The sequence below is a fragment of the Anarrhichthys ocellatus genome, unplaced genomic scaffold (genome assembly GCF_004355925.1).
Source record: "Anarrhichthys ocellatus isolate YVR2014 unplaced genomic scaffold, GSC_Weel_1.0 scaffold66, whole genome shotgun sequence".
Lineage (NCBI taxonomy): Eukaryota > Metazoa > Chordata > Actinopteri > Perciformes > Anarhichadidae > Anarrhichthys > Anarrhichthys ocellatus.
In genome coordinates this window covers 188,345-208,934 of record NW_022280096.1, presented here as the reverse complement: position 1 = coordinate 208,934, position 20,590 = coordinate 188,345, and the positions used below count along the sequence as shown (strand labels likewise).

Here is a 20,590-nt window from a genome sequence, read left to right as displayed (position 1 = left end):
CTCTCTAAAGTATGGTTGTGCACCTGCAATGGTAGAAAACATTAGAGATGCACCGATCGATCAGCTGCTGATGACAAGCTGACAGTTTTCAACACACACACACACACACATCTGATCAGTGTGAAAGTTCTACAGTTTGAGTGAGAAAGACAAAAAGCTGCAATTTGTCACAACTGCAAGTCCAAAATAAGCTGTGGGGGAATAACTGTAAAAACATTTGGAACAACTTAATCAGACACTTATTATACTGTAATTCATCCCCATTCTGCTCAGAGACAGCTACAGATAACAGAGATTATCATGATGTGTTCAAGCGCCAATACGTATACATTAGTATTGAGCAGAGCTGGATTATAATGTGTTCAAATGTAATCTTGTAAAATGTAGTTTTTCTGGGACAGTAGTGAAAACTAGTCTGACTGGCTGTCAATCATAGTTCTTCATAATTGTCAAAAAACGTTCAAATGGAAACCGTAATCGGCGAAGAAAATTGGTGCATCTCTAGAAAACGTTAATTATTGCAATCTGAGTGGCTTGTTTTCGATAATAGTCAACAATTGACACACAGCTAATGGTGCCTGTAGCCTCTAATTAGATGGTATTCATTTGTAATTACTCTGTTTAATAAGGCATACCACAGAAAGTCCAAACAGTTCATGGCCAGTATGTGTACCTTTACACCCCTAATAAGGAGAGGGGAGAAAATGTACTGAGCATGTTTGCTTGATTGACAGATGTCTGGGCCTATCACAGTCAGTTGTGGCGATTGCTAGTTGCTTCAAACTAGCTGCAATAAAGCTTTCTTGGCTGGTGGTCCTTTTTCTCCGTCTGGTATTTACTGTGTTCGACCAGCACCACGAGCCTTTTCTAAATCTCTGTATCTGTGACTGGCAGCTCTTCGTCCCTCCACACCAACAACACTGAGATGTCTTTTCTGTGTCATCGGGTTCCAGGTTCAATGATTTATAAGCATGGCCATTCGAAATGTGTGCAACAAGATACAGGACAGGACGTTGACTCGCCTTATTACATTTGACCTTAATAGTCACATGTCACCATTATTCTGGTCAAAATAATTGATATATAATCCATGTATCTCGATAATCATTAGAATATGCTTTAAACCGTTAAAATGGCACTTAAACATACATTTATCTTATATTTTGTTATGAAACAATATTTTGATTATAATTGGGACATATTTTATTGTAAACCTCCTTCTTTTTTTTTTGTGAAAAACAAACAATCTTAAATAGGATGATCATAAATCATGTGGTCCTCTGCATAAATAAAATAGTGTGATTCTGTTATTTCTTCCTGTATTTTATAAGATGCAGCTTTTTCCTTTTAGGGACCAGGTCACATCTCTGTCTGTGTCATGGATGGATGTATGAGGAGGTGCAAGTCTGTTTGACAAACACACACACATATATGCAAGCAGAGCAGAGAGGCCAAACAACAAATCATTTCACTGCTTTGTTGTTGCTAACGCCGCTCTTTCTCTCCTTATTTACTCCCCATCATCCGGCCACAGCTTTCTCTCTCTTGTCGACTCGGGGGGACGGGACTACTTTCATTGGTTAGTTTACAAACACAAACAGACAAAGCTGCATAAATACCTTTTAAATCAAGCTCTATTTTTCACTTCTTTACCGTGATGTCGAGCTAGACAGCCTTTTTTTAGTCACTAACTATTATCCCAATAATGGAAATTCACCACAATCAACTTATTGTGGGCAGGTCCTCACATTAAGCTTTTTCAATTTCTAAAAACATAGTTATTTTACTTCCCCGATAGCCAAACGTACTTGTCCGAAATACATCAAATCAACAGGGATTTGGACAAACAGATACCTATCCTTTTACCTTAGTGTCCTCTGGAGTGGTTATTTGCATAAAAGCACACAATTCAAATGATTTCTTTTTTAAATATTTGTTTTTAATTTACATTTTTCGGGGCATTCTGATTTTTAAGTTTGTATTCTAAGCTGCATAGAACGAGTGTAAGTTAAATATAATCATAATTTATCTATTGTTGCTGTAAAACATCGCGCCTCATACTTTTAGAACTACTGCCCTCGGTTACGACAGTATAGTTAATTAGGCTATTAGTGGTGATTATGTTGCTAGACATTGTGTTTGGAATTATTAATCAGGATTATTCTTGATTTGAGGGAACAAAACACTTAACTTTCATTATTTCAGAGCAGCAGTTAGACCACAGCAGACTTTCTATAAATCTCTAGTGAAGAGGAACTGTACTGGTTTACAAGCTTTGTAATAATGAGATGGCAGTAGCTCACACGAAGCTGTGCAGCTCCACCTGCATGAGATAAAACAACCAAACACAGTTCCCACACTTGAGTTTTTCTTTTCTTTCTTTTTGGTGTGCAGAGGGCGAGAAGACAGATGCATTTCCTGTTCGACGGAGCATCAGTCCTGAATGAAAGGTTTTAGTGTGGTGCAGTGTGAATTCTAGCTCTTCCTGTTTTTCATTTGGGTTACGTGCATCACTGTCACAGTAGTATTGAAGGATTTTGATGTTGTAAAATCAATGCAAAGTGAATGTGGGCACTTGCTACCATACAGCGCTGTCAATAGAATGAATGTTAACGGTTAGTGATGTCCCTGTCTCTCCCCCCCCCCCTTAAAATCCCCAAACCCAGAGCTCACTGGTGGGTTCTGAATCCATCTTCCATTCATCAGCTGTTGCCATGCAGAATGGAGGAAAGAAGCTCCAGAGTTGTCACAAACACGCACGCACATTCATTTACTCATGGGAGGGTTGCAGTCTTCCAGCCCATTGAACCTCCATTGAGTGTTCACCCTTGTTTGAACCCTTAGAGGCAGATCGTCCCGAGCCAGATGTGTCCCCCTCCCATCCCTCGCTCTCCACACTACAGCTGAGGACTTTTCCCATCAAAGACATGTGTAGTCTCCACAATACACACACAAACACATAAAGGCAAATAATAGAACTGGAACAGTCGGGTGTGTTCAGAAAGTTACATGACTTTACTGTAATGCAGCCTTTAAAACCAGGAAAAGACAACACTTAGCTCATAGTACGATAACCAAAATCTAAAACGACATCTAGTCTCATACCACGATATCGATTTAATATCATATAATATTGATATATTGCTCAGGCCTAGTCTCATCTATGTTTGCTTACTCTTTACTCGCTCACACATTTGCACATCCACTCCCGTTGCGTGACCTGGAGCAGTCTTGGGAATGTGTGGTGGAGATGATGCTCATCTATGTAAATAATTGATTTGCAGGTTGAATCCTGGATGTCTGTGAACATCAACAGCTGTCATGCCATCCAGGCTTTGTGCCATGGTCTCCGATCGCCAGTTTTACGGAGGATGTAATGGAGCAGCAGCAGCTGATCTGACTCGGAATGCTCGTTTAATGCAAACGAAACAAATACACATTTTCACAAAAAGTCCAAACCCATGTGGAAATGTTGCCGTGTGTCTGAAGAAGCTCAATGCTGAGCCTTGAATTAGGATACTTGAGTGATAAACGCCGTGAAAAACCAACAGAGTAGAGTTTGATCATTCAGTTTCTGGAATAAAGTTATGTACACAAATAAGTAATATGTGCTTATAAATTAATTATTTATATACATTTTTTTGTATTGTACATACTAATCCCACACACTGGGTGATTATTGAAACTGAATGAGAGATTCACGAACGCATTATTTGGAATGCGAATAGCTGTATTTAATTAAAGATTTTCATAGTTTTTAAATATAATATTTTAAAGTATCCAATGAGAGAAAATCCCTTGAAAATGTCTCTATCTTCTATTAAAGTATTTATGTTTGCAGTTGTACATGGTAGTTCTCTCATCGACTTCCCCCCCCCATGTGATACAATCAATGTTACCTGGTGGTTGATTTAAGATTAGTGAGTGCATTATTGATGACTGTAATGAGCTCAAACATAGCTGTGGTCTGTACAACCGCTGTACTCAGGGATGCTTCTCATATTTGTAGCCCAGGCTGAATCTGAATTATGGCTCATTTTGATTGTGGAAACTTAAATGTAGCATTAAGAAAACAAAGGTCCTTCATCCAAAGTAGGTCAGTGCCTGTTCCTCCCCTCAGGACAAGGAAGATGTTTTGACCGACTGCAGTATGCGTCTCACTGTAAAGTCAGGAACCATAGTTTGGTTTGGTCTTTTCTTGGAGCCAGTTTTCGGAGTACGGTTGTGTGGACCTTGACAAATGCTCTCTGACTGACTTTGTCTCTCTGTGCTCATCACTCTCCCATCACTGCGAGCGACAATACTCAGGATGTTTCTTCACTGAACTGCTCCGTTACACTGAGTGATGACTGCAGGGAGAAAATGTGAAGTCGCACCAAACAATCCAATTGCCCTGCAGTAATATCCACCGTTTTTCTTTTTGTTGTCAGAGGTGTTGGTCTTTTCTTCAATGGCCAGTTCATAGTTGTGTGAAGCACATATCCTGTTAGGTGTCAACCAGTGTTACAGGGTTCCCATGCAACAAATAACATAACAAACCCAAGACAAAAGAAAAAGTAAAATGTCCTGGAAATGATTTCAACATTGTCTTAGCTGAGAATGGGCTCCTAAGAGCTAAGTTATGGTCAGGATCATATTAACGTTCACGTGATAGTTTATAGACCAGAGTATTTACAATAGGCTGTTATGTTGTGGCAATGTTGTAGTTTTTATTATTATATTATCCAATGATCATTTAGTCGTAAATTCTAAGCATGTAGGAGACGATTTAATAAAGAAGTTAAAGCCATAGACTCATGTGTTTAACATCAGACTCGTACAGAGAGGAACATATGAATGTATGTTGCGATTCCCGTCTGTCATAGCAGCTTGATCAACACTGGAGAAGTCGTGGAAAATGATTTCTTGAAAACAGTGGGAAGCCTGTGTTAGTGTGGCCCAGCAGTAGTCACTGTTTGCCCATGCAGCCTCCTTTGCTGGGTGTACATCAGGACAGTTACTGAGGCAGAGAGTCATTCTCCAGTAATTCCGGTTGCTACCGTAAATCACAGCCACAAAGGCATTTACAAATGTGAGTCATTTCAGGTTGAATGGCAATCAACGTTAGATACGCCTGGCAGTCATCATATTTCCCAGTAACAGGATGCACATTAGAGCTAGAAGAGCACTTAACACATGAAGAAAGCTTCAAATATGTCACGTTTACAGACTGTGGTTTTGGCTTTAGGATAACCACACTTCAGACTGTGTTGGACATATTTGCACTAGATTATGTAATATGTTCTTTCTGATTAAATGAGTGGGTTGAGGGTTTGTTGGGCATGTAAACACTCAGTCAAAGCCCAGCTGGTATCAGAGCCAGATAAGAGGGGCTCGTGAACATTCACTACTGTGGTCCATTGAACCCAGAGGACTGTGGGAGATGGAGTCTGTGGAGTAGGACATTCGCTAGGCACTGGCACCTTTCATGTTAATCATGCGCCTCAAATAGAGCCACTTCAGATCTACTTTAATCATTGAACTTTCTCTAGTCCCAGTTCATTCCCTTGAGCATCGCGGAGGCACTGTCACAATAATAATGCTCTCTTTCTTTAGATTTTGTTTGGATGCTCAGCACCTTTTTCAGGGGTGTTTTTCTTCTTCTCCCCCTGCGATTTCTCTTTTGGGATTGTTTCTGGCATGTTCTTCTCATCTTCATCACCCGCCTGCAGTCTGTCACTCTCCCTCTCAGCAGCTTTTCCCGGCCGTTCAACCAGAAGTGACGGCAGCTTTCATCACACACACCTTCCCCTTTTTCTTCTCAACAGTAAACCGTTGAAGAACAAAGTATGTGTTCATGTGTGTGTCTCCTCCGGGGTTCCACTCTGTCACGTTCACACGCTTCCCCTGTTTTTAACGGACGGCTCTGCTCTCACCATGGAAACGGATAGCTTTAGACACAGCCTTGCAGCCGGAGCGTGTGGCTGTGTACGAAATGCACAGTTAATATCCTCCTGCATCTCGTGTGTGAGTGTTTGTACAGGGCATCGCCTCGGAGTAAGTCGATGACTTTAGAGTCAGAGGATCAGGCTTTCTCCTTTGCCTTCATTACCCAGAGTGAAGAGTGGGCATGTTAGACACACATCACAAACTGCCATCATAGTGTCCACAAAAGAGATGATGTGCACTCAAAGACTGAATGCTGTTGCTAGAGAGTAAATGTCATTTTATTTTTCAGATCAAGATTAAGTTGTTGATACTTTAAGATTAGGTTAAGCCACCAATGTTAGATTCTTAGGACCCTGGCTGCCAAATGGATAAATGCACTGATATGTAATAGAAATGTAATCTCATCCACAATTATATGAGAGGACACTGAAGTCATGTGATGAAAACACTGATGTTTGTGGAAGGTCAACATTTTGTTCGAGGTCAAAGAACATTTCAGGCAGAGAGCAGGTGAGAACTGACTTTAGATGTGAGGTTTGATCCAACATGGTATCTGAGAGGAAAAGGTGACGCATACTGCCTGACATACACGGTTCTCTTTTACATTTCAGCTAATACATTAGATAACCTGCTCAAAGTCTGGTTAGCAAAAAGATATTTCAAGTTATACTTGAAATATTGTTCAATAGATTGTTAGGGGGAAATCACCCTGACTACAGTCATATTGTTCAGAATGGGCCTGTAGTATTATTATTATTATTATTATTATTATGCGTGTTATTCCTGTGGGGTCACTGGAAAATTCCATTCTGGCTCTCGATTGATGTTTCCTGAAAAACATGTTTATTTTTTAGTAGTCTGCACGCCCCCCCCCCATCTCGCTCTGTCTGTCTGACTCCACCACCTGCTGGGATGATTGACAGATTTAGCGACTGACTCATCTGCTTACTGCCTAGATAAATGTGTGGCTCGTTTCCTGAAATGCTGGCTCATTGAGGGGCTGAATGGATGACCGTCTGTCTGGCTAGCCAATGGCTACTTCTTTATTCTGGAACAAAGTCTGCTGGCTGATTTAGTAAATTGACTTGCCGGATAACTGAATTAATCAAATTCATTGTCATTGTGAAGATGAGTTAACAACTGTTTGTCTTGCCGGCAGAGGGGGGGAACAAACCAATCCACTTATGTGTAACCGAAAGAGGAAGCAGAGAAGTGAAGGGGAGAAAGAAAGGGAAGAACGGAAAGAGAGTAAAGAAGTTGCCGTGCAGAGAAAGAGAGAAGTTGGATGTGTGATGGTGAAGTGTCTGCTCTCATTAGCGCTCAGTCTGTGCTGTCCACATGGTGTTTTGGCAAGAGAGAGAGAGTGTGCGTGTGTTGAGTGAGTGAGTGAGAGGTCCACATGAAGTGTGCCGTGTGTGTCTTTAGACCTAGCATAATGCTGAGGTGAAGTCCGCTCATGTGTCAGACCATGGGGAGTCACCACACCCCCCCCATGCCCTTATAAGGAGTGTCTAGTGTCCCTGTGGGGCCTCCCGCCATCCATCCAAAGCATCCCACCTCCTTTTGCCTCACTCTGTTGCCATGCAGTTTCTCCAGAGGAGGGACGGCGGGCCCCAGACTGATGAGGACTATTTACTGTGACAGATAGGACTGTCTGTCTACAGCCATGTTGAGAGCCATTGGAGGCAATCAAAATGCTCCAATGTTTATGTATGAATTATTATGGGACTTGATGTCTGCCACCTGTCCTGTAAACTGCATTTATCAACATAATCAATCAATAATATCAGGTAAAAGCCGCTCCTCTTTTACTGTTAGCCCTGTAAACCCCAAGCCGATTCGGGGTGTCCTTTTGCTCCTGTCAGTGGCCTTGGTTTTCACTGCTCCTCTCTCTGCAATCATGGCTCGAAGTAGAGAGAACTCACACATGTCCTGTGTGCAGTATAACACATCTACAATGCCATGAATCACAAAAAGAAAAAAACGCAAGTGGAATTTCTTTGATAATTGATTTTACAAAAATTTGAAAACAATGGAATCTATCTATCCAGCATTTTTCCGAGGGACGACAAGTGTTACCAATGTTGGAAAAAGTGGAGGCTCCAGGTGATGTTGAACCATTAATATTTATTGAACTATTAACAGCCTCTCCTGTCCTCTGTGTTCAGCAGCCTGCAGTTCAGTCCAAGTTAAACAGGTCTTTTGTCAGGCGAATCAATCATGGCTTCATAAAAATGTTTTTGATGAAATATCACAATTTGAAGCTTCGTTTTTGGGTTAAAGAGGGTTAAAGTTATTGTTGGTCAGCTGACAACAAGTTGATGTCAAAAACTGTTTGACATGTGACACCAATACTTTGACTTAGCATACCTGGTGTCCCAGGTGCTTATCAATTGTATCAACATTTTAAACACTGCTGATAAAGAGTTGTAACTTTTACTTATGAATTGCAGAGATTCAGCTGGGTTCTTCATGTCACATTGGACGTGCACTGCCTCCTGTTTGTCAGAGTGCAACAGTGCCATCTATTTCTTTCTCCTCTGCTGTCACCCTGTGCAGTGTGTCCTAGTGACCATTAGCAGCTGCAGCTCGTCACAGGACATTTAATCCACCAATGAGCATGCAGCAGACAGAGCCTTCATCAGCTTTATTTTGCCTGTAACAGACGAGGGTGTAGATGTCGCTGTTGAATAATTCAGAGTGTGTTTAGTGATCTGGAGGGCTGTATGTGTTTGCTGTATGTGTCAGGAAGAAAAGGGAAGTCTGTTAATGTGTAAAGTCAATACTCTACCTGTCTGATGAGCAGATGTAACATGCACACAGACACACACGTTTCTAACATGCTGTCTGTGAGATTGTTGTATTTCCTCTCAATCCAAATTGATTTTAACCCAGATTCCTTCTTTTCCCTTCTTCCAGAGACAAAGAGAAAGCGGATGATATAGACAGCAACCCGAGCTCCTCCACCAGAGAAGGTGATAACACACACACACACACACACACACACACACACACACACACACACACACACACACTTATAAAAGCTAGTGTAGTCATGTTTGAGTAAGACCACACATCAGCCCAGCACCAGCGCTGTGGTTTAGATGATGACAGTGGGGATCGGCCAGAACTTGTTGTATAAGAACCAAACTTTCTCCCTTGAAGGCTGTTGAACTGTTTGTGTTCAGCGCTGTTCAGGAGAAAGATACCATGTCACGCTGTTAAAGTCTGATACAAGTTTGTCCTAACAAATGACAATTAAAAACACTTACCTTGACCTTGTTATATGTGGAAAGAGCAAAAATGTAATTAGTCACGGCATTCTTTAAATGTCTCAATGTCAAAGTGAAATGACTGTGAATTGAAGTAACATTCAAGCAACTTTCACAATCCGTATTTGACAAACACTGCCGATGCCAACACATGATGAAACATGATTCAGCAAATTGACGAGCTTTCCTCCCAGACATGAATCTGACTCTGAGGATAAAGCATTCTTATGTCATGGAAAAGAGCTGTGATCTGCTCATACATTGTTGTACTGGCAAATTAAAATGATTGTTAATACAGTATAATTGAGCAAAGTTGTCCGGATGAGGTGAGAAACACCATCATAGCATGTCTAGCTGTATGTCCTGAAGTGTCATGAAATGATGGATGCTTTTAGGAGAACAGCTGCAGGTGTTTCTGTTGGCTAGGACAGTTCTGGCTCTGGTTCGTCTTTGGCAAAAGAAAATGCCCTGCAGAGTTTTCTCGCAAACAAAGGGAAGAACGTTCACGTCTTCTTCTTTACTGCCTTTATGTTGCTGCGTTTCTCCACGTTACAAGTACCAACTGTTGAAAGTGGGAGCAGTTTGATACCAGTGGCAGGATGTGAACCTGCTTTCTATTTACAAAACAACGTAAAAAACTCCACAGGGTTCCTTTAATCAAGGACTTGCATGAAACATGGATCCCACTGATTGAAATGAATCCTATTTTCATGCATTTGATCATTTGGATGATTGTCTGTCCCTGTTGATGGTTGAAGGTTAAAAGCATCAACACACTATTAGACGTGAGAGTGCTGTTCACATGGGATGATTGTATTTGTCAGACTTTCTTTCCCACTTTCCATGTAAAAGACAAATATGAATCCTTGTAGTAAAACTAAATGCTAAATAAATTCACCTCTCTACAAATGATTTAGTTTGTAACAGCAGTTGTTTCACAGAGCAGGGAAGGACAATTTAAACGTGTCGCTGCCTCGAGCTAGCTGTATTTATAAAGGAGACTGCTGCACGCTTTCAAAAACATGTTTTGATGCAGGAGAAATGTTTAAATTGAGGTTAAAGGAGGACAGTTTGAGTCACTGCAGTCAGTGATGCTAGACCAAGACCGACAAGCTGACTGACAGGGTCATATAAAGTATTTTAGCTTGAACACCATTTGGTTGACTGGAGGGGTTTTAAACTTTGCTTTATTCTACAAAATGGATTTGGTCAAAGAGAGGTCTCAGTACGACTTCTTTATATATATCAGGACCTTCTCGTCAACAGGGTTATAAAGAGAAAGATGTGTAGTTTGTGGTAACACCCTCGGCACATTCTTCACAAAAGCATCCCTTTACATGGCACACTACATACAGATGTTAATTCAACGCACGTCAGCTGATGGTAAATACTACAGGGAAGAGGAAAGTCGAAGTTTCCACACTTTCAGTCCAGGCCATAGAGATAGTGGTTGTGAAAGAGGAACCAAGCAGACAAGAAAATTCCGAGTGTAGTTTCAGTTTCCCTGTCTGGTTTGAAGATGGGCCGGTGACGTGTAACAGATTGCTTTATGGTTCAGTGGAGCTCTTCCTTCTACGTTCGTTGTGCTGCTCCTCACCTTGGCTGAAAGGGTTCATGATACAGAGCGGCTCACCTGTTGCTTGTACAATGATTCAGGTTACCTTGAACTGTAGATACCATCCAAAGACTTTAGTCTGCAACTGTAGTCCCATACACATCACCGCTGAACCATTCAATTCAACAGACTTTCATGTAGTCCCAATTGAAATGAACTTTCATTTGTATGTGCACACTCTCATGCATTGTCACTCCTGGGCTCTCTGGTTCTCTCGCTCTTTTTCTGTCGAGTCAGTGTTTGAAAGTCCTTAATAGGATTAAATGAAATACCCATCCCATCTCCTGACCTGTGTACAACCCGGGTCCAGAGGAGGCTTTTGAAGCCGGCTCAGGTGATGTACGTTGAGCCATTCAGATAGAGTAGACCATCATTGTGGTTTTAAGTCTGCTCATTATCTGTGCCAGGAGATGATAAGCAGAGGCCGCGGCTGCACAGAGGCATTGATTAAAATGAGAGTGCATCTGTTGTGTGAAGCAACTGAAAAACACGTCTGATACACTTGTGGTCTAGACGGTTTAGCCAACTGTGGTTTGTATTCATTCAATCACACATTACACCAAGTTCTACTAACGATCGTTATCTGCCGATGTTCAGTTAAATATACGATCAGGACATCAGCATTCATGCTCTTCTCGTCAGCGATCTGATAATGTTACACTGAACAACCAAACAACCAATCAGAGTTTAAACTGACAGGAGGACGAAGGTTCTGTTCACTTACATTATGATGCGTTCAGGCTCTGCTCAGTGAAAATGAGAACTGGGCGAAGGTAAATTATAACGTTATCATGATGTGTTCACATGTAATCTGTAAAATGTAGTGTTGGTGAGAAACTTGAATAAATCCAGTAGGTTGTAGGAGATGTTTTCAAACAACATAAATAGATATTAGAATTATGACTTGTTTACACTAGCTCTAAACAGATTGTAATACATCATCAAAACTACTCATCCAAAAAAATACAATGTTTTACTTCCTTAACATTTGAATTGTGAGTTTTTATGAAGAAGAAAAAAACACTATAGATGACGAAAACAAACATTTAGAATTGTTGATGCTTTACAGACTTCAGAGCAGTTTAAATGATTTAGGAGCCTTGTAGACCAGCTGCTATAATCAAACAACAATATGGATCATCAATGATTGGCATTTAGTATCTCACGTGATCAGGGATCTCTTAAAGTTATATTTACTCTCTTTTTTTCTTTTGTGCTGATCCAATCTGTGACTCTGATCTGTGTTATGATCCGGTGCACTACTGTTAGCTTCAACTGCTCTTTCCTTTGCATGGGAAAATGTCTGTCTATTCACTGTGTAAGGTCAGAGCAAACAATCTGTACTCCTGCTAGACACGATTGGTTTAATGGCATGTTGATGAGGAGAGCAAGAATCTAATGGGTTAATCTAATCTAAAGCTCATCTTTTTCATTTCCTCTTTGGCTTCTGGAGAAACACGAAATAGAGAAAGCTGCTGGTGGAGCTGGTTTGTTTACCTGGGGGGGGGTGGTTTAACTGTCACAGGACATAATCGGAGCTTGAGTGTGCATATGCATTGGGAGTTTTACTAGCTTAGAATTCTGGTTAAAAGTATTAGTGAGTCAGGTTTGTGAGCTGCAGTATTGCCTATTCTTCACTGGATCTGGAGACTGATCAGTTTGGGTCAAAGTGTTGCTCTGAATCACCGCTTTCTCCATTAACGGGAGCCTTCGCGTACCAGAATGCAATGCTGCTACATTTTGAGTGACATCACCACAATCACATGCACTCCACAGTGTTCTCAAACTAATACCTGGGCTTGCTAGCTATGTTAATTGTGCACACACACTCCTATGACGCAAACATAAATTAGTCCAACAGTGTGTCTTTACCTTGAGGCATCTTAAAAGCTTGAAAATGAGGGTGTGTTTCTCCCTAACACACTTTATATAATGAATGAAATGAAAAGACATAGAACACCTAGAATTGTGTCTGGACTGTTATCGTCACGTGGTCCGCAGAATCCCTCCCTGTGGAGGTCCTTGGATAGCGGTCCTGATAGAAGTGGCTCTGCTAGTGGTTAGCTGCTACCTGAGCTCTGCTGGAGATGAAGGAGAGGGAGTCTGCTGAGGAACTTGTTGTAGCCGCAGGTCACGGTTGTTCTAGAAAAAGAAGGGTGGACTGCTGCGGCACATGTACCAACATGACAGCATTTCAGCACAACTCTAATCCCTGTTAGTGAAATGTAACGTAAACCAGCACTGCCCCCTTCTGGTGCAACCTCGTGTTTCAACCACCACCGTAGGAAAGTCATTATCAGACACATTCTAATATTATTCTAATTTAATCATTTCTCCAGAAGCAAAGCTGTGACCGTAGGAACTGTGTTCCCGCTGCCACTCGTATGCATACACGAGCAGTGCAAGAAGAGGAATGGATACCATGATTGAAAATAGTCGACAGCTTGCCGGAGGCTGTGTGTAAAAATGCAGTGTGATTATCATGTGCACGCTGCAGCACAGTGTCTCTTTTGTTGTCTCTTCACACCACGACTTGTGAAAAGGTTGGATGTGTGTGTGAGAAGATATGACTCTGCCCTCATAGCTTCTTCATACAGTATGAATCTGTAACTTCATGTCCTTTGTAGACTCTAAACCACAGAAGCTGTTAAAGACAAAAAGTCAGATTTTAGAGTGCATCTGCTTTTTTTCAAATTCAGATACCAAGTTTTATTTCCCAGCCTGCATGAACACAACATCTGATTAAATCTTTTCAACCCAACAAGGTCATACTCTTCCCAATAAGCGTGCCCATGGTGGGCTGTGACGTGGCCTCACATTAAGCTGTAGGAGTGTGAGGCCTGCTGGGATTACTCCCTCCATGGCTGAGGAGGTAGACCTTTCCCTGTTAAATTACCACCTAGCTTCTGCCTTCTGCGTCCAATAAAACCTTTATGGAGCATAGCTGCCATTTAGGACCACGTCCCTGTGTTCGGCCACGTTTGAGAGGAATCCAAAGCAGCAGGGAAGTTGGTTCAGAACCTCAGAGTTTTGTACAACGAGGGTGGGAGGACTTTTTGCTTTGTCAGCCTCTTCACTGACCAGGAAACACACACACAGGTGCACAAGGTGAAGGCAGAGACTAAATTCTTTCTTATAAAAACACACGGTTAGAAATACTGTTTCCCTTTTGGTTTAAGTTATGTGAAATGACATTAGTTTAAAAGATGAGGTCATTGATTGAAGACAATTGTAGAGCTCAAACAATACATCAGTAGATCGACAGAAAAGAGAATCAACCAAACTGAATAATTTAAGTCATTTTACCTAAAACTCTCAGTTTTCTTCTTCTTTCTCAAATATACTGTTTCCTCTTCTGTGAACTGAAGTGTTTCTAAACTGTTTTTGGTCGAACAAAACAAGGAATTTGAAGAGAATACATCAACTTGTGCTCTGGGAACTTTGACACACTCTATATTTTCTGCCCATTAATTGAGAAAACAATCAGCAGATTCATTGATGATGAAATCATTGTTAGTTTAGAGAAAAAAATGTTTTTGTTAAATGTGAAAATGAATGAAAAACCCTACTTTCAGCACTACCGTGACTTGCATCTGAGAAAATGTTATTATCTTATGCAAAGTAAATGCTCACAATGATCCAGTGGTCAGACACACAGGGATCTAGATTGAATGCCTTTTCATTAAATACTTCTCATACATGCAGACATTTGCATCTAAATCACAACACACACTGCATGTGAAAGCCTCAGCTGTCTTTGACACCTGTTTAAGTTGGCTGAGTGCTTCCTCTGTGTTGCCTTACAATGCTCCAGGTCGCCCATCGTTGTCTACTATGGAGCACGAACTCTAACTACTCAATTAGAAAATTCATCAGAATTCTATTGAATATGAGTCACACATGGATGAATGTCTCTGTCACATCAAATACACAGTTGACTACACATGTAATGTATCTTTTCTCCTGTGATGATTTTCACTGCTGTATTCTACCATCAGGTTTGCTGGAATGGGTAACCTGCTAAAAGTCCTAACAAGGGATATAGAGAACTATCCGCACTTTTTCCTGGACTTTGAAAGTAAGTCTGGCCGAGGAGTGGAACAAAGGGAGAAAGAGATGGATGGAGAAAGAGATGTGGGGGGTTTGTTTCTTTTCTGTCAGCAGGTCTCTGCCCCCGATGACCATGCCTCGATGAGTCTGCTTCTGCTCCTCTCTTTTTCTCCTCCCCCCTCCCTCCGTCTCCTCTCACTCGGTCACGACCTCCTGCTCTCTCAGCTCTGATCTGCCTTCTTTGTTCAAATAACTTATTGATGACTTTTTAACACCACGCGTACTTTCCTTCCTTTCTCTTTCTTGTATTTCCTCTCTTGCAGAAACCAAATGGGGAATCTGTTAAAAGTGCTCACTTGCACAGAGCTCGAGCAGGGGCCAAACTTTTTCCTTGACTTTGAAAGTGAGCACAGCTTTACCTGTCCTGCTAGGCCCCTCTTAATCCCAGTGTCATTTTTCTTTGACCTCTCAGTAGCTGCTCTGACTGGTCAGGGGTCAGCCTATTCAGCTATTGCACTGTCAACCTTTGCATGTATTATAAGTCATGATTCATTTCAGCATGTTTTTGAAATCCATTCACTGCGTGCCACGCTGAAGAAGAATGGAGCTGACCCTTGACCTCTGCCATCTGCTTTCACTAAGTCATCTGCCTGCATGCCCCTGTATGTGCACTGATAGTAGGACACCTTTGACACATGCATATGTGGCCTAATGTAATCACTAACTCATTATCATCAGCTCCATTAAGCAGTGTTTCTCTTCCTACATAATCTGTTCAGTAGTTATCATTTCATTATGTAGTCAGTGTTGGTTCAATATATAAGAGATGGAAAACATTCCTCCAGCCCTGCAGTAGAATATATTGCATCGACTACATTACTGCTCTGCTTCCTAATACTCACATAGAACAAATACATCAGTGTTGGTTTCTTTCCAAAACACAATGGGCCTCCACACTGCTACTCTCACCATGTAGCTGACCTCGGGCTCTGTTTATTCAGCTAAGAGGAGGTGATGGGTTCTGAAATGTTGTAATGTCACAGATGCTCTGTATTTAGAGCCGCTGTTCTTCTCTCTGTGGTCATGATGGGCAGAGCTTGTTACCTGAGAATCTGTAGCAGAAGCATCATGATCGTTTCTTGTGTTTTAGACCTTACATCGACTGCCACGATATCAAAATATGTGCTGAACACTGAAGCAAACCAAGCTAACGGGAGAGATGTGGCTTTGCAGTTCACTGTTCCTGTTGTAACCAGACAGGACATATGGGAGAGAACAGTTGGCCTCTCTGTAGGTTGCAGACACGGCAGAGAATTCATATTCTAGTACAATTAGTAGATTACTTTTTAATAGATTTATCGTTTAGTGTAGCAGGTTGCAGTAAATGCATCCCGCTCCAGCGGATTCAGTTCCATTATGGATACTTGAAAACTCATGAAACTGGTTTGGAGCTACTCGGTCTACAGCAGAGTGCTTCATTGTTTTCTAGACGACTCCAGTCTTCTCAGTGTAGTGGACTCATGAGGTCTGGAGGTTTGTTTTTGAAATTGAAGACGTCCCTCTGGCGTCACGGTTTGGTGGCAGACTGATGCTGTACCTGCTAAAGCTAAGACTGTTTAGTGAAGTGAAACAATGCTTTTAGCTTTGACACAGTTCATCATGCTGAGTGTCTTTATCCTCATCAACCATCGTCTCAATAAACGGACTGTGATGAGTGAGAATAACACTCGGCACTCATGCCCTTGTTCCCCCAGCCAGTGTTAAACACTGTCATTACTTATTTGATCAAAGCCTTTTCAAATCGAGTTGCAGTGTAAAATTTCAATCAGAAAATGAAAGATGAATTTAAAATGTAAAAAAGATTAAGTTGACTCTTGATGTGAAAAGGCACAAATGATCAGTTTTGAAATGTTTGTATTCACATTGACTGCTTAGTAGCTTAGCAAACTGTTGTCAGACATCCACCTGATATATACACACACACATTTACACCTTTGTGTGTTTGTGTCAGATGCACAGCCAACAGAAGGAGAGCGTGAGGTGTGGAACCAGGTGAACTCCGTCCTCCAGGACTCAGAGAACATCCTGTGTGGCCTGCAGGCGTACAAAGGAGCCGGCCAGGAGATCAGAGATGTGAGACACACACACACACACACACACACACACACACACACACGGCCTTCTGTTCTTTCTCTTCACCACACAATGCGTGCGACCCTACATGTCATATCTGAATCTGAACTCTTCTCCCCAGCAGACGGTACTCATGGTGCAGGATGTTGATGATCTGACAGTAAACCAAATATCTTTGAGTTGTTAGCTGATTACAATTTGGTAGTCAAAGGTCACTGTGGCCTCACAAAACATGTTTTTGACCACAACTCAAGAATGTATATTTTTACAGATGTCTAATAGAATAGAATGACAGATGTGGATGTAAGTAAACTGCAGCATGACTGTTTGGCAGAGGGATACAACGGCACGGTGTTCATTCTATTCATTTGTTTTGTTTCCAGGCGATTCAAAACCCCAACGACTTCATGCTGCAGGAGCGAGCCTGGAACTCAGTCTGCCCGCTGGTCATCAAACTCAAGAAGTTCTACAGTTTCTCTCTCAGACTAGGTACGTCACAGTGGAGGAGCTTCTCTGTGTTTGTCTTTTGAAAACGGCTCATGATCGAAACCTTTTCATCTTATTGAGTCACCTTCTTGGTCCAATAAAGGGAAAGTAGCATTCCTTGTCTTATTTTGAGGAAGATTTATTTTATTTTCAAAAGGCTTAAATTTCTCTCTCTTTCTTTTTTTACAACAAAATGTGTCTTTATATACAGAAGTCAAGTGAATGATGCATAAACCTAATGTTCATGTTGCACATTTGACAACTGGTCTTGTAACAAAATGAGTCAACTATAAAATCAAGCGTTCAGATCTTTGCTTCTCTTCTGTCAAATCTGTTCATGTAAATATATTCTCAACTGGACCTGAAAGAGGTTTTCATGTGTAGCAGCTGACGTCTTGTGTCTTTTGTGTGTGCGTGTGTTTGCAGAGGAGGCTCTGCAGAGTTTGCTGGAGTGCCTGACATGTCCACCCTTCACGCCTACTCAGCACCTGGAGAGGGAGCAGGCTCTGGCCAAACAGTTTGCTGAGATCCTCCACTTCACGCTGCGCTTCGATGAGCTCAAGGTCTGCTGGAAACTTAGTCCTCCTTCATTTCTTTACTCAGTGACACGCAAAGTACACTTGTGATGGTAAATGTGTTCTTTCTCCCAGATGAGAATTCCTGCCATCCAGAATGACTTCAGCTACTACAGAAGAACCATCAGTCGAAACCGGATAAACAACATGAATGTGAGTCACCACCAGTTGTTTTATAAGAGCAGATCTACAACAAATCCACTTGTTCTTACTGTGGTCTGTGATATTTCTATATTGGAGTTGGTGTGAGGGACATTCAACTGGCAGTGAAACGGTCTCAGTTTAATACAGATGTAGTGCTGAAGCACTGCCACTTTAGTCCACAGGGACCGCCAGAATCAACACAAAATAAAAAGTTCCTCAACATAACATGAAGTATCTGCAGTGCTTTCTCTGTTTAAAAGAGGAGACAATCTCAGAACGACACGAGAAAAGATGTTCACTGTGTTTTGATGTGTTTGATGTCACATCAGAGACCAGAAAGAGGCCAAACTAATCACATCAGGGGTACTGTAGTATTAATGGACTAAGTGTGAAAAAGTTACAACTATATACAATAAAGAAGAGGGAGATGCTTGTGCATTGGAAAGTGGAAACAATTGTGGTGAAACACACCCTCCTCCACTGACACCTGTTTGTTTGTGCACCTACAGTTGGACATTGAGAGTGAAGTCAACAACGAGATGGCCAACAGGATGTCTCTGTTCTACGCAGAGGCCACACCCATGCTGAAGACACTCAGCAATGCAACCACAAGCTTTGTGACAGAGGTGAGAGTGCTGCCACTGCAGTCAGTAACTACACAGTGACTCAGCAAATTTAAGGGAAACTTAGCATTTGTTGCATCCATTGTCATCATGATGTGGCTGGATGAGGAAGTCCAAAAAGACTAAAGGAGTTACACGTTGTGTCAGAAACCATATTATCATGTTGTAACAAGTTATTTTGGTTTTCTAACAACTTGAACAATCAATGAAGTCATTGTTGCATGTGTGTTTGCGTGTTGTATAGAACAAGACGCTTCCCCTGGAGAACACAACGGACTGTCTGAGCACCATGGCCAGCGTCTGTAAAGTCATGCTGGAGACGCCGTGAGTCACGATGCTTTTCTCTACACACAAAATCACTTTCGCTTTGAGAAAAGAAAGAACACATCAAATCAAGCAGCACTCGTTTTTCCGATATTCTCACAGTGACAAGTCACATCTTGTGATGGAGGTTTGTGTTGATTCAGCAGCTGTTGTGTTATTGTACCATCCTGTCTTGCTCGATAGATTGTCAGCATTAAGTGAGACAGGTTGAGTCCATGAATGTCAAGACAACACCTTGAGACTCTTGAATTTGATGCATATTTACATGCGGAAAGGGATATCCCAGTCATCCACACAGCCTCATGGCACATACAGTATGTGCACATGTATTTGTCCAACTGCGCACCAACAACTAATGTACCGAAAGTGCCAGTATTGATTATTTGGTGTTGAGTTGATGCAGATTGTTAGTAAAGACTTCAATCTTTCTCATTTCATAACTCTTTCCCTGTGCAATCCTCTTCCTCCCTCTCTTCCTGTGCATTCAGGGAATATTCTAGTCGTTTCAGCAGCGAGGACACACTCTTGTTTTGCATGAGGGTCATGGTGGGAGTCATCATTCTTTATGACCACGTCCACCCCAATGGTGCCTTCAACAAGTCCTCCAAGATAGATGTAAGAGGCACACACACACACACACACGTGTACAGGACTGAAGCGGTGTAACAGCATCACTGTGCAGCACGGATCTGTGTGGTGATGCAGCTCTGTTCTTTTCTCCTCAGATGAAAGGCTGCATAAAGGTCCTGAAGGACCAGCCAGCAGACAACGTAGAAGGCCTCCTGAATGCCCTCAAGTAGGTTCACTGTGGATCCACGGTTAGACTTTCATAAAATATTTGAGACTGGCCAGTAATCTTTATTTATCCATTCTGCCCGAGAAGTTCTGGAAAGTCGTGTATTTCAGTGAATGTTTTATTTTCTAATGTATTCCACTTCATATAGTAAATTTATCAGCCTCTTAATTTGTCAACTAAATATTGCCGCAAAGTTGTTGCCAATGTCAGCTTCAATATAAGTCCAAAAACCTAGTTCCCCTCTACCTGTACTGGTGTGTCACAGTGTTTTGGGGCTAAACTCAGAGTTGTATTAACAGACAAGAAGGAACAATCTACTTTTATAAGAACAAAAATTTCAAGATCCAAATCAGACAATGCAATGGACAGTAAATCCTGCTTGTTTCTCAAGATTACCAAACCGATCATTAATGTTTCTGTGTAATTGTTATACGTCAGGCTGAACCATGTGCCATCCTCTTTATTTACCTTTATTTTTACGCCTCTGGGCCTCTCCTGGTAACCCCACGTTTAACCTCACAACGCTTTGAATTGTGGGTAATTCCCTCTGGCAGAAATGCACAAAGTGTTAATAAAGGGCTCAAACTGTCTGCTTAGAAGTGACCTCAGTAGATCCATTCTGTCACCAAAGTGACCTCAGTAGA

At 41.6% G+C, this 20,590-nt stretch overlaps 1 protein-coding gene across 6 annotated transcripts in view; it reads left to right on the top strand.

Moving 5' to 3' along the window:
- The window catches only part of fam49a (family with sequence similarity 49 member A), a 37,096-nt gene that overhangs the window by 11,620 nt on the left and 4,886 nt on the right, over positions 1–20,590 (top strand). For 2 of the 6 annotated variants that reach the window (XM_031872766.1, XM_031872767.1), the window contains exons 2-11: positions 8,848–8,903; positions 14,814–14,893; positions 16,877–16,998; positions 17,382–17,487; positions 17,911–18,047; positions 18,135–18,212; positions 18,713–18,829; positions 19,071–19,150; positions 19,639–19,765; positions 19,876–19,946. In XM_031872766.1, coding sequence (XP_031728626.1) covers positions 14,824–14,893; positions 16,877–16,998; positions 17,382–17,487; positions 17,911–18,047; positions 18,135–18,212; positions 18,713–18,829; positions 19,071–19,150; positions 19,639–19,765; positions 19,876–19,946 — 908 coding nt within the window. In that variant the 5' untranslated portion in view covers positions 8,848–8,903; positions 14,814–14,823. Of the gene's footprint in view, positions 1–8,847; positions 8,904–11,971; positions 15,269–16,876; positions 16,999–17,381; positions 17,488–17,910; positions 18,048–18,134; positions 18,213–18,712; positions 18,830–19,070; positions 19,151–19,638; positions 19,766–19,875; positions 19,947–20,590 lie in introns of those variants that run through there. The other 4 variants (XM_031872769.1, XM_031872763.1, XM_031872765.1 and 1 more) reach the window with 4 other exon arrangements.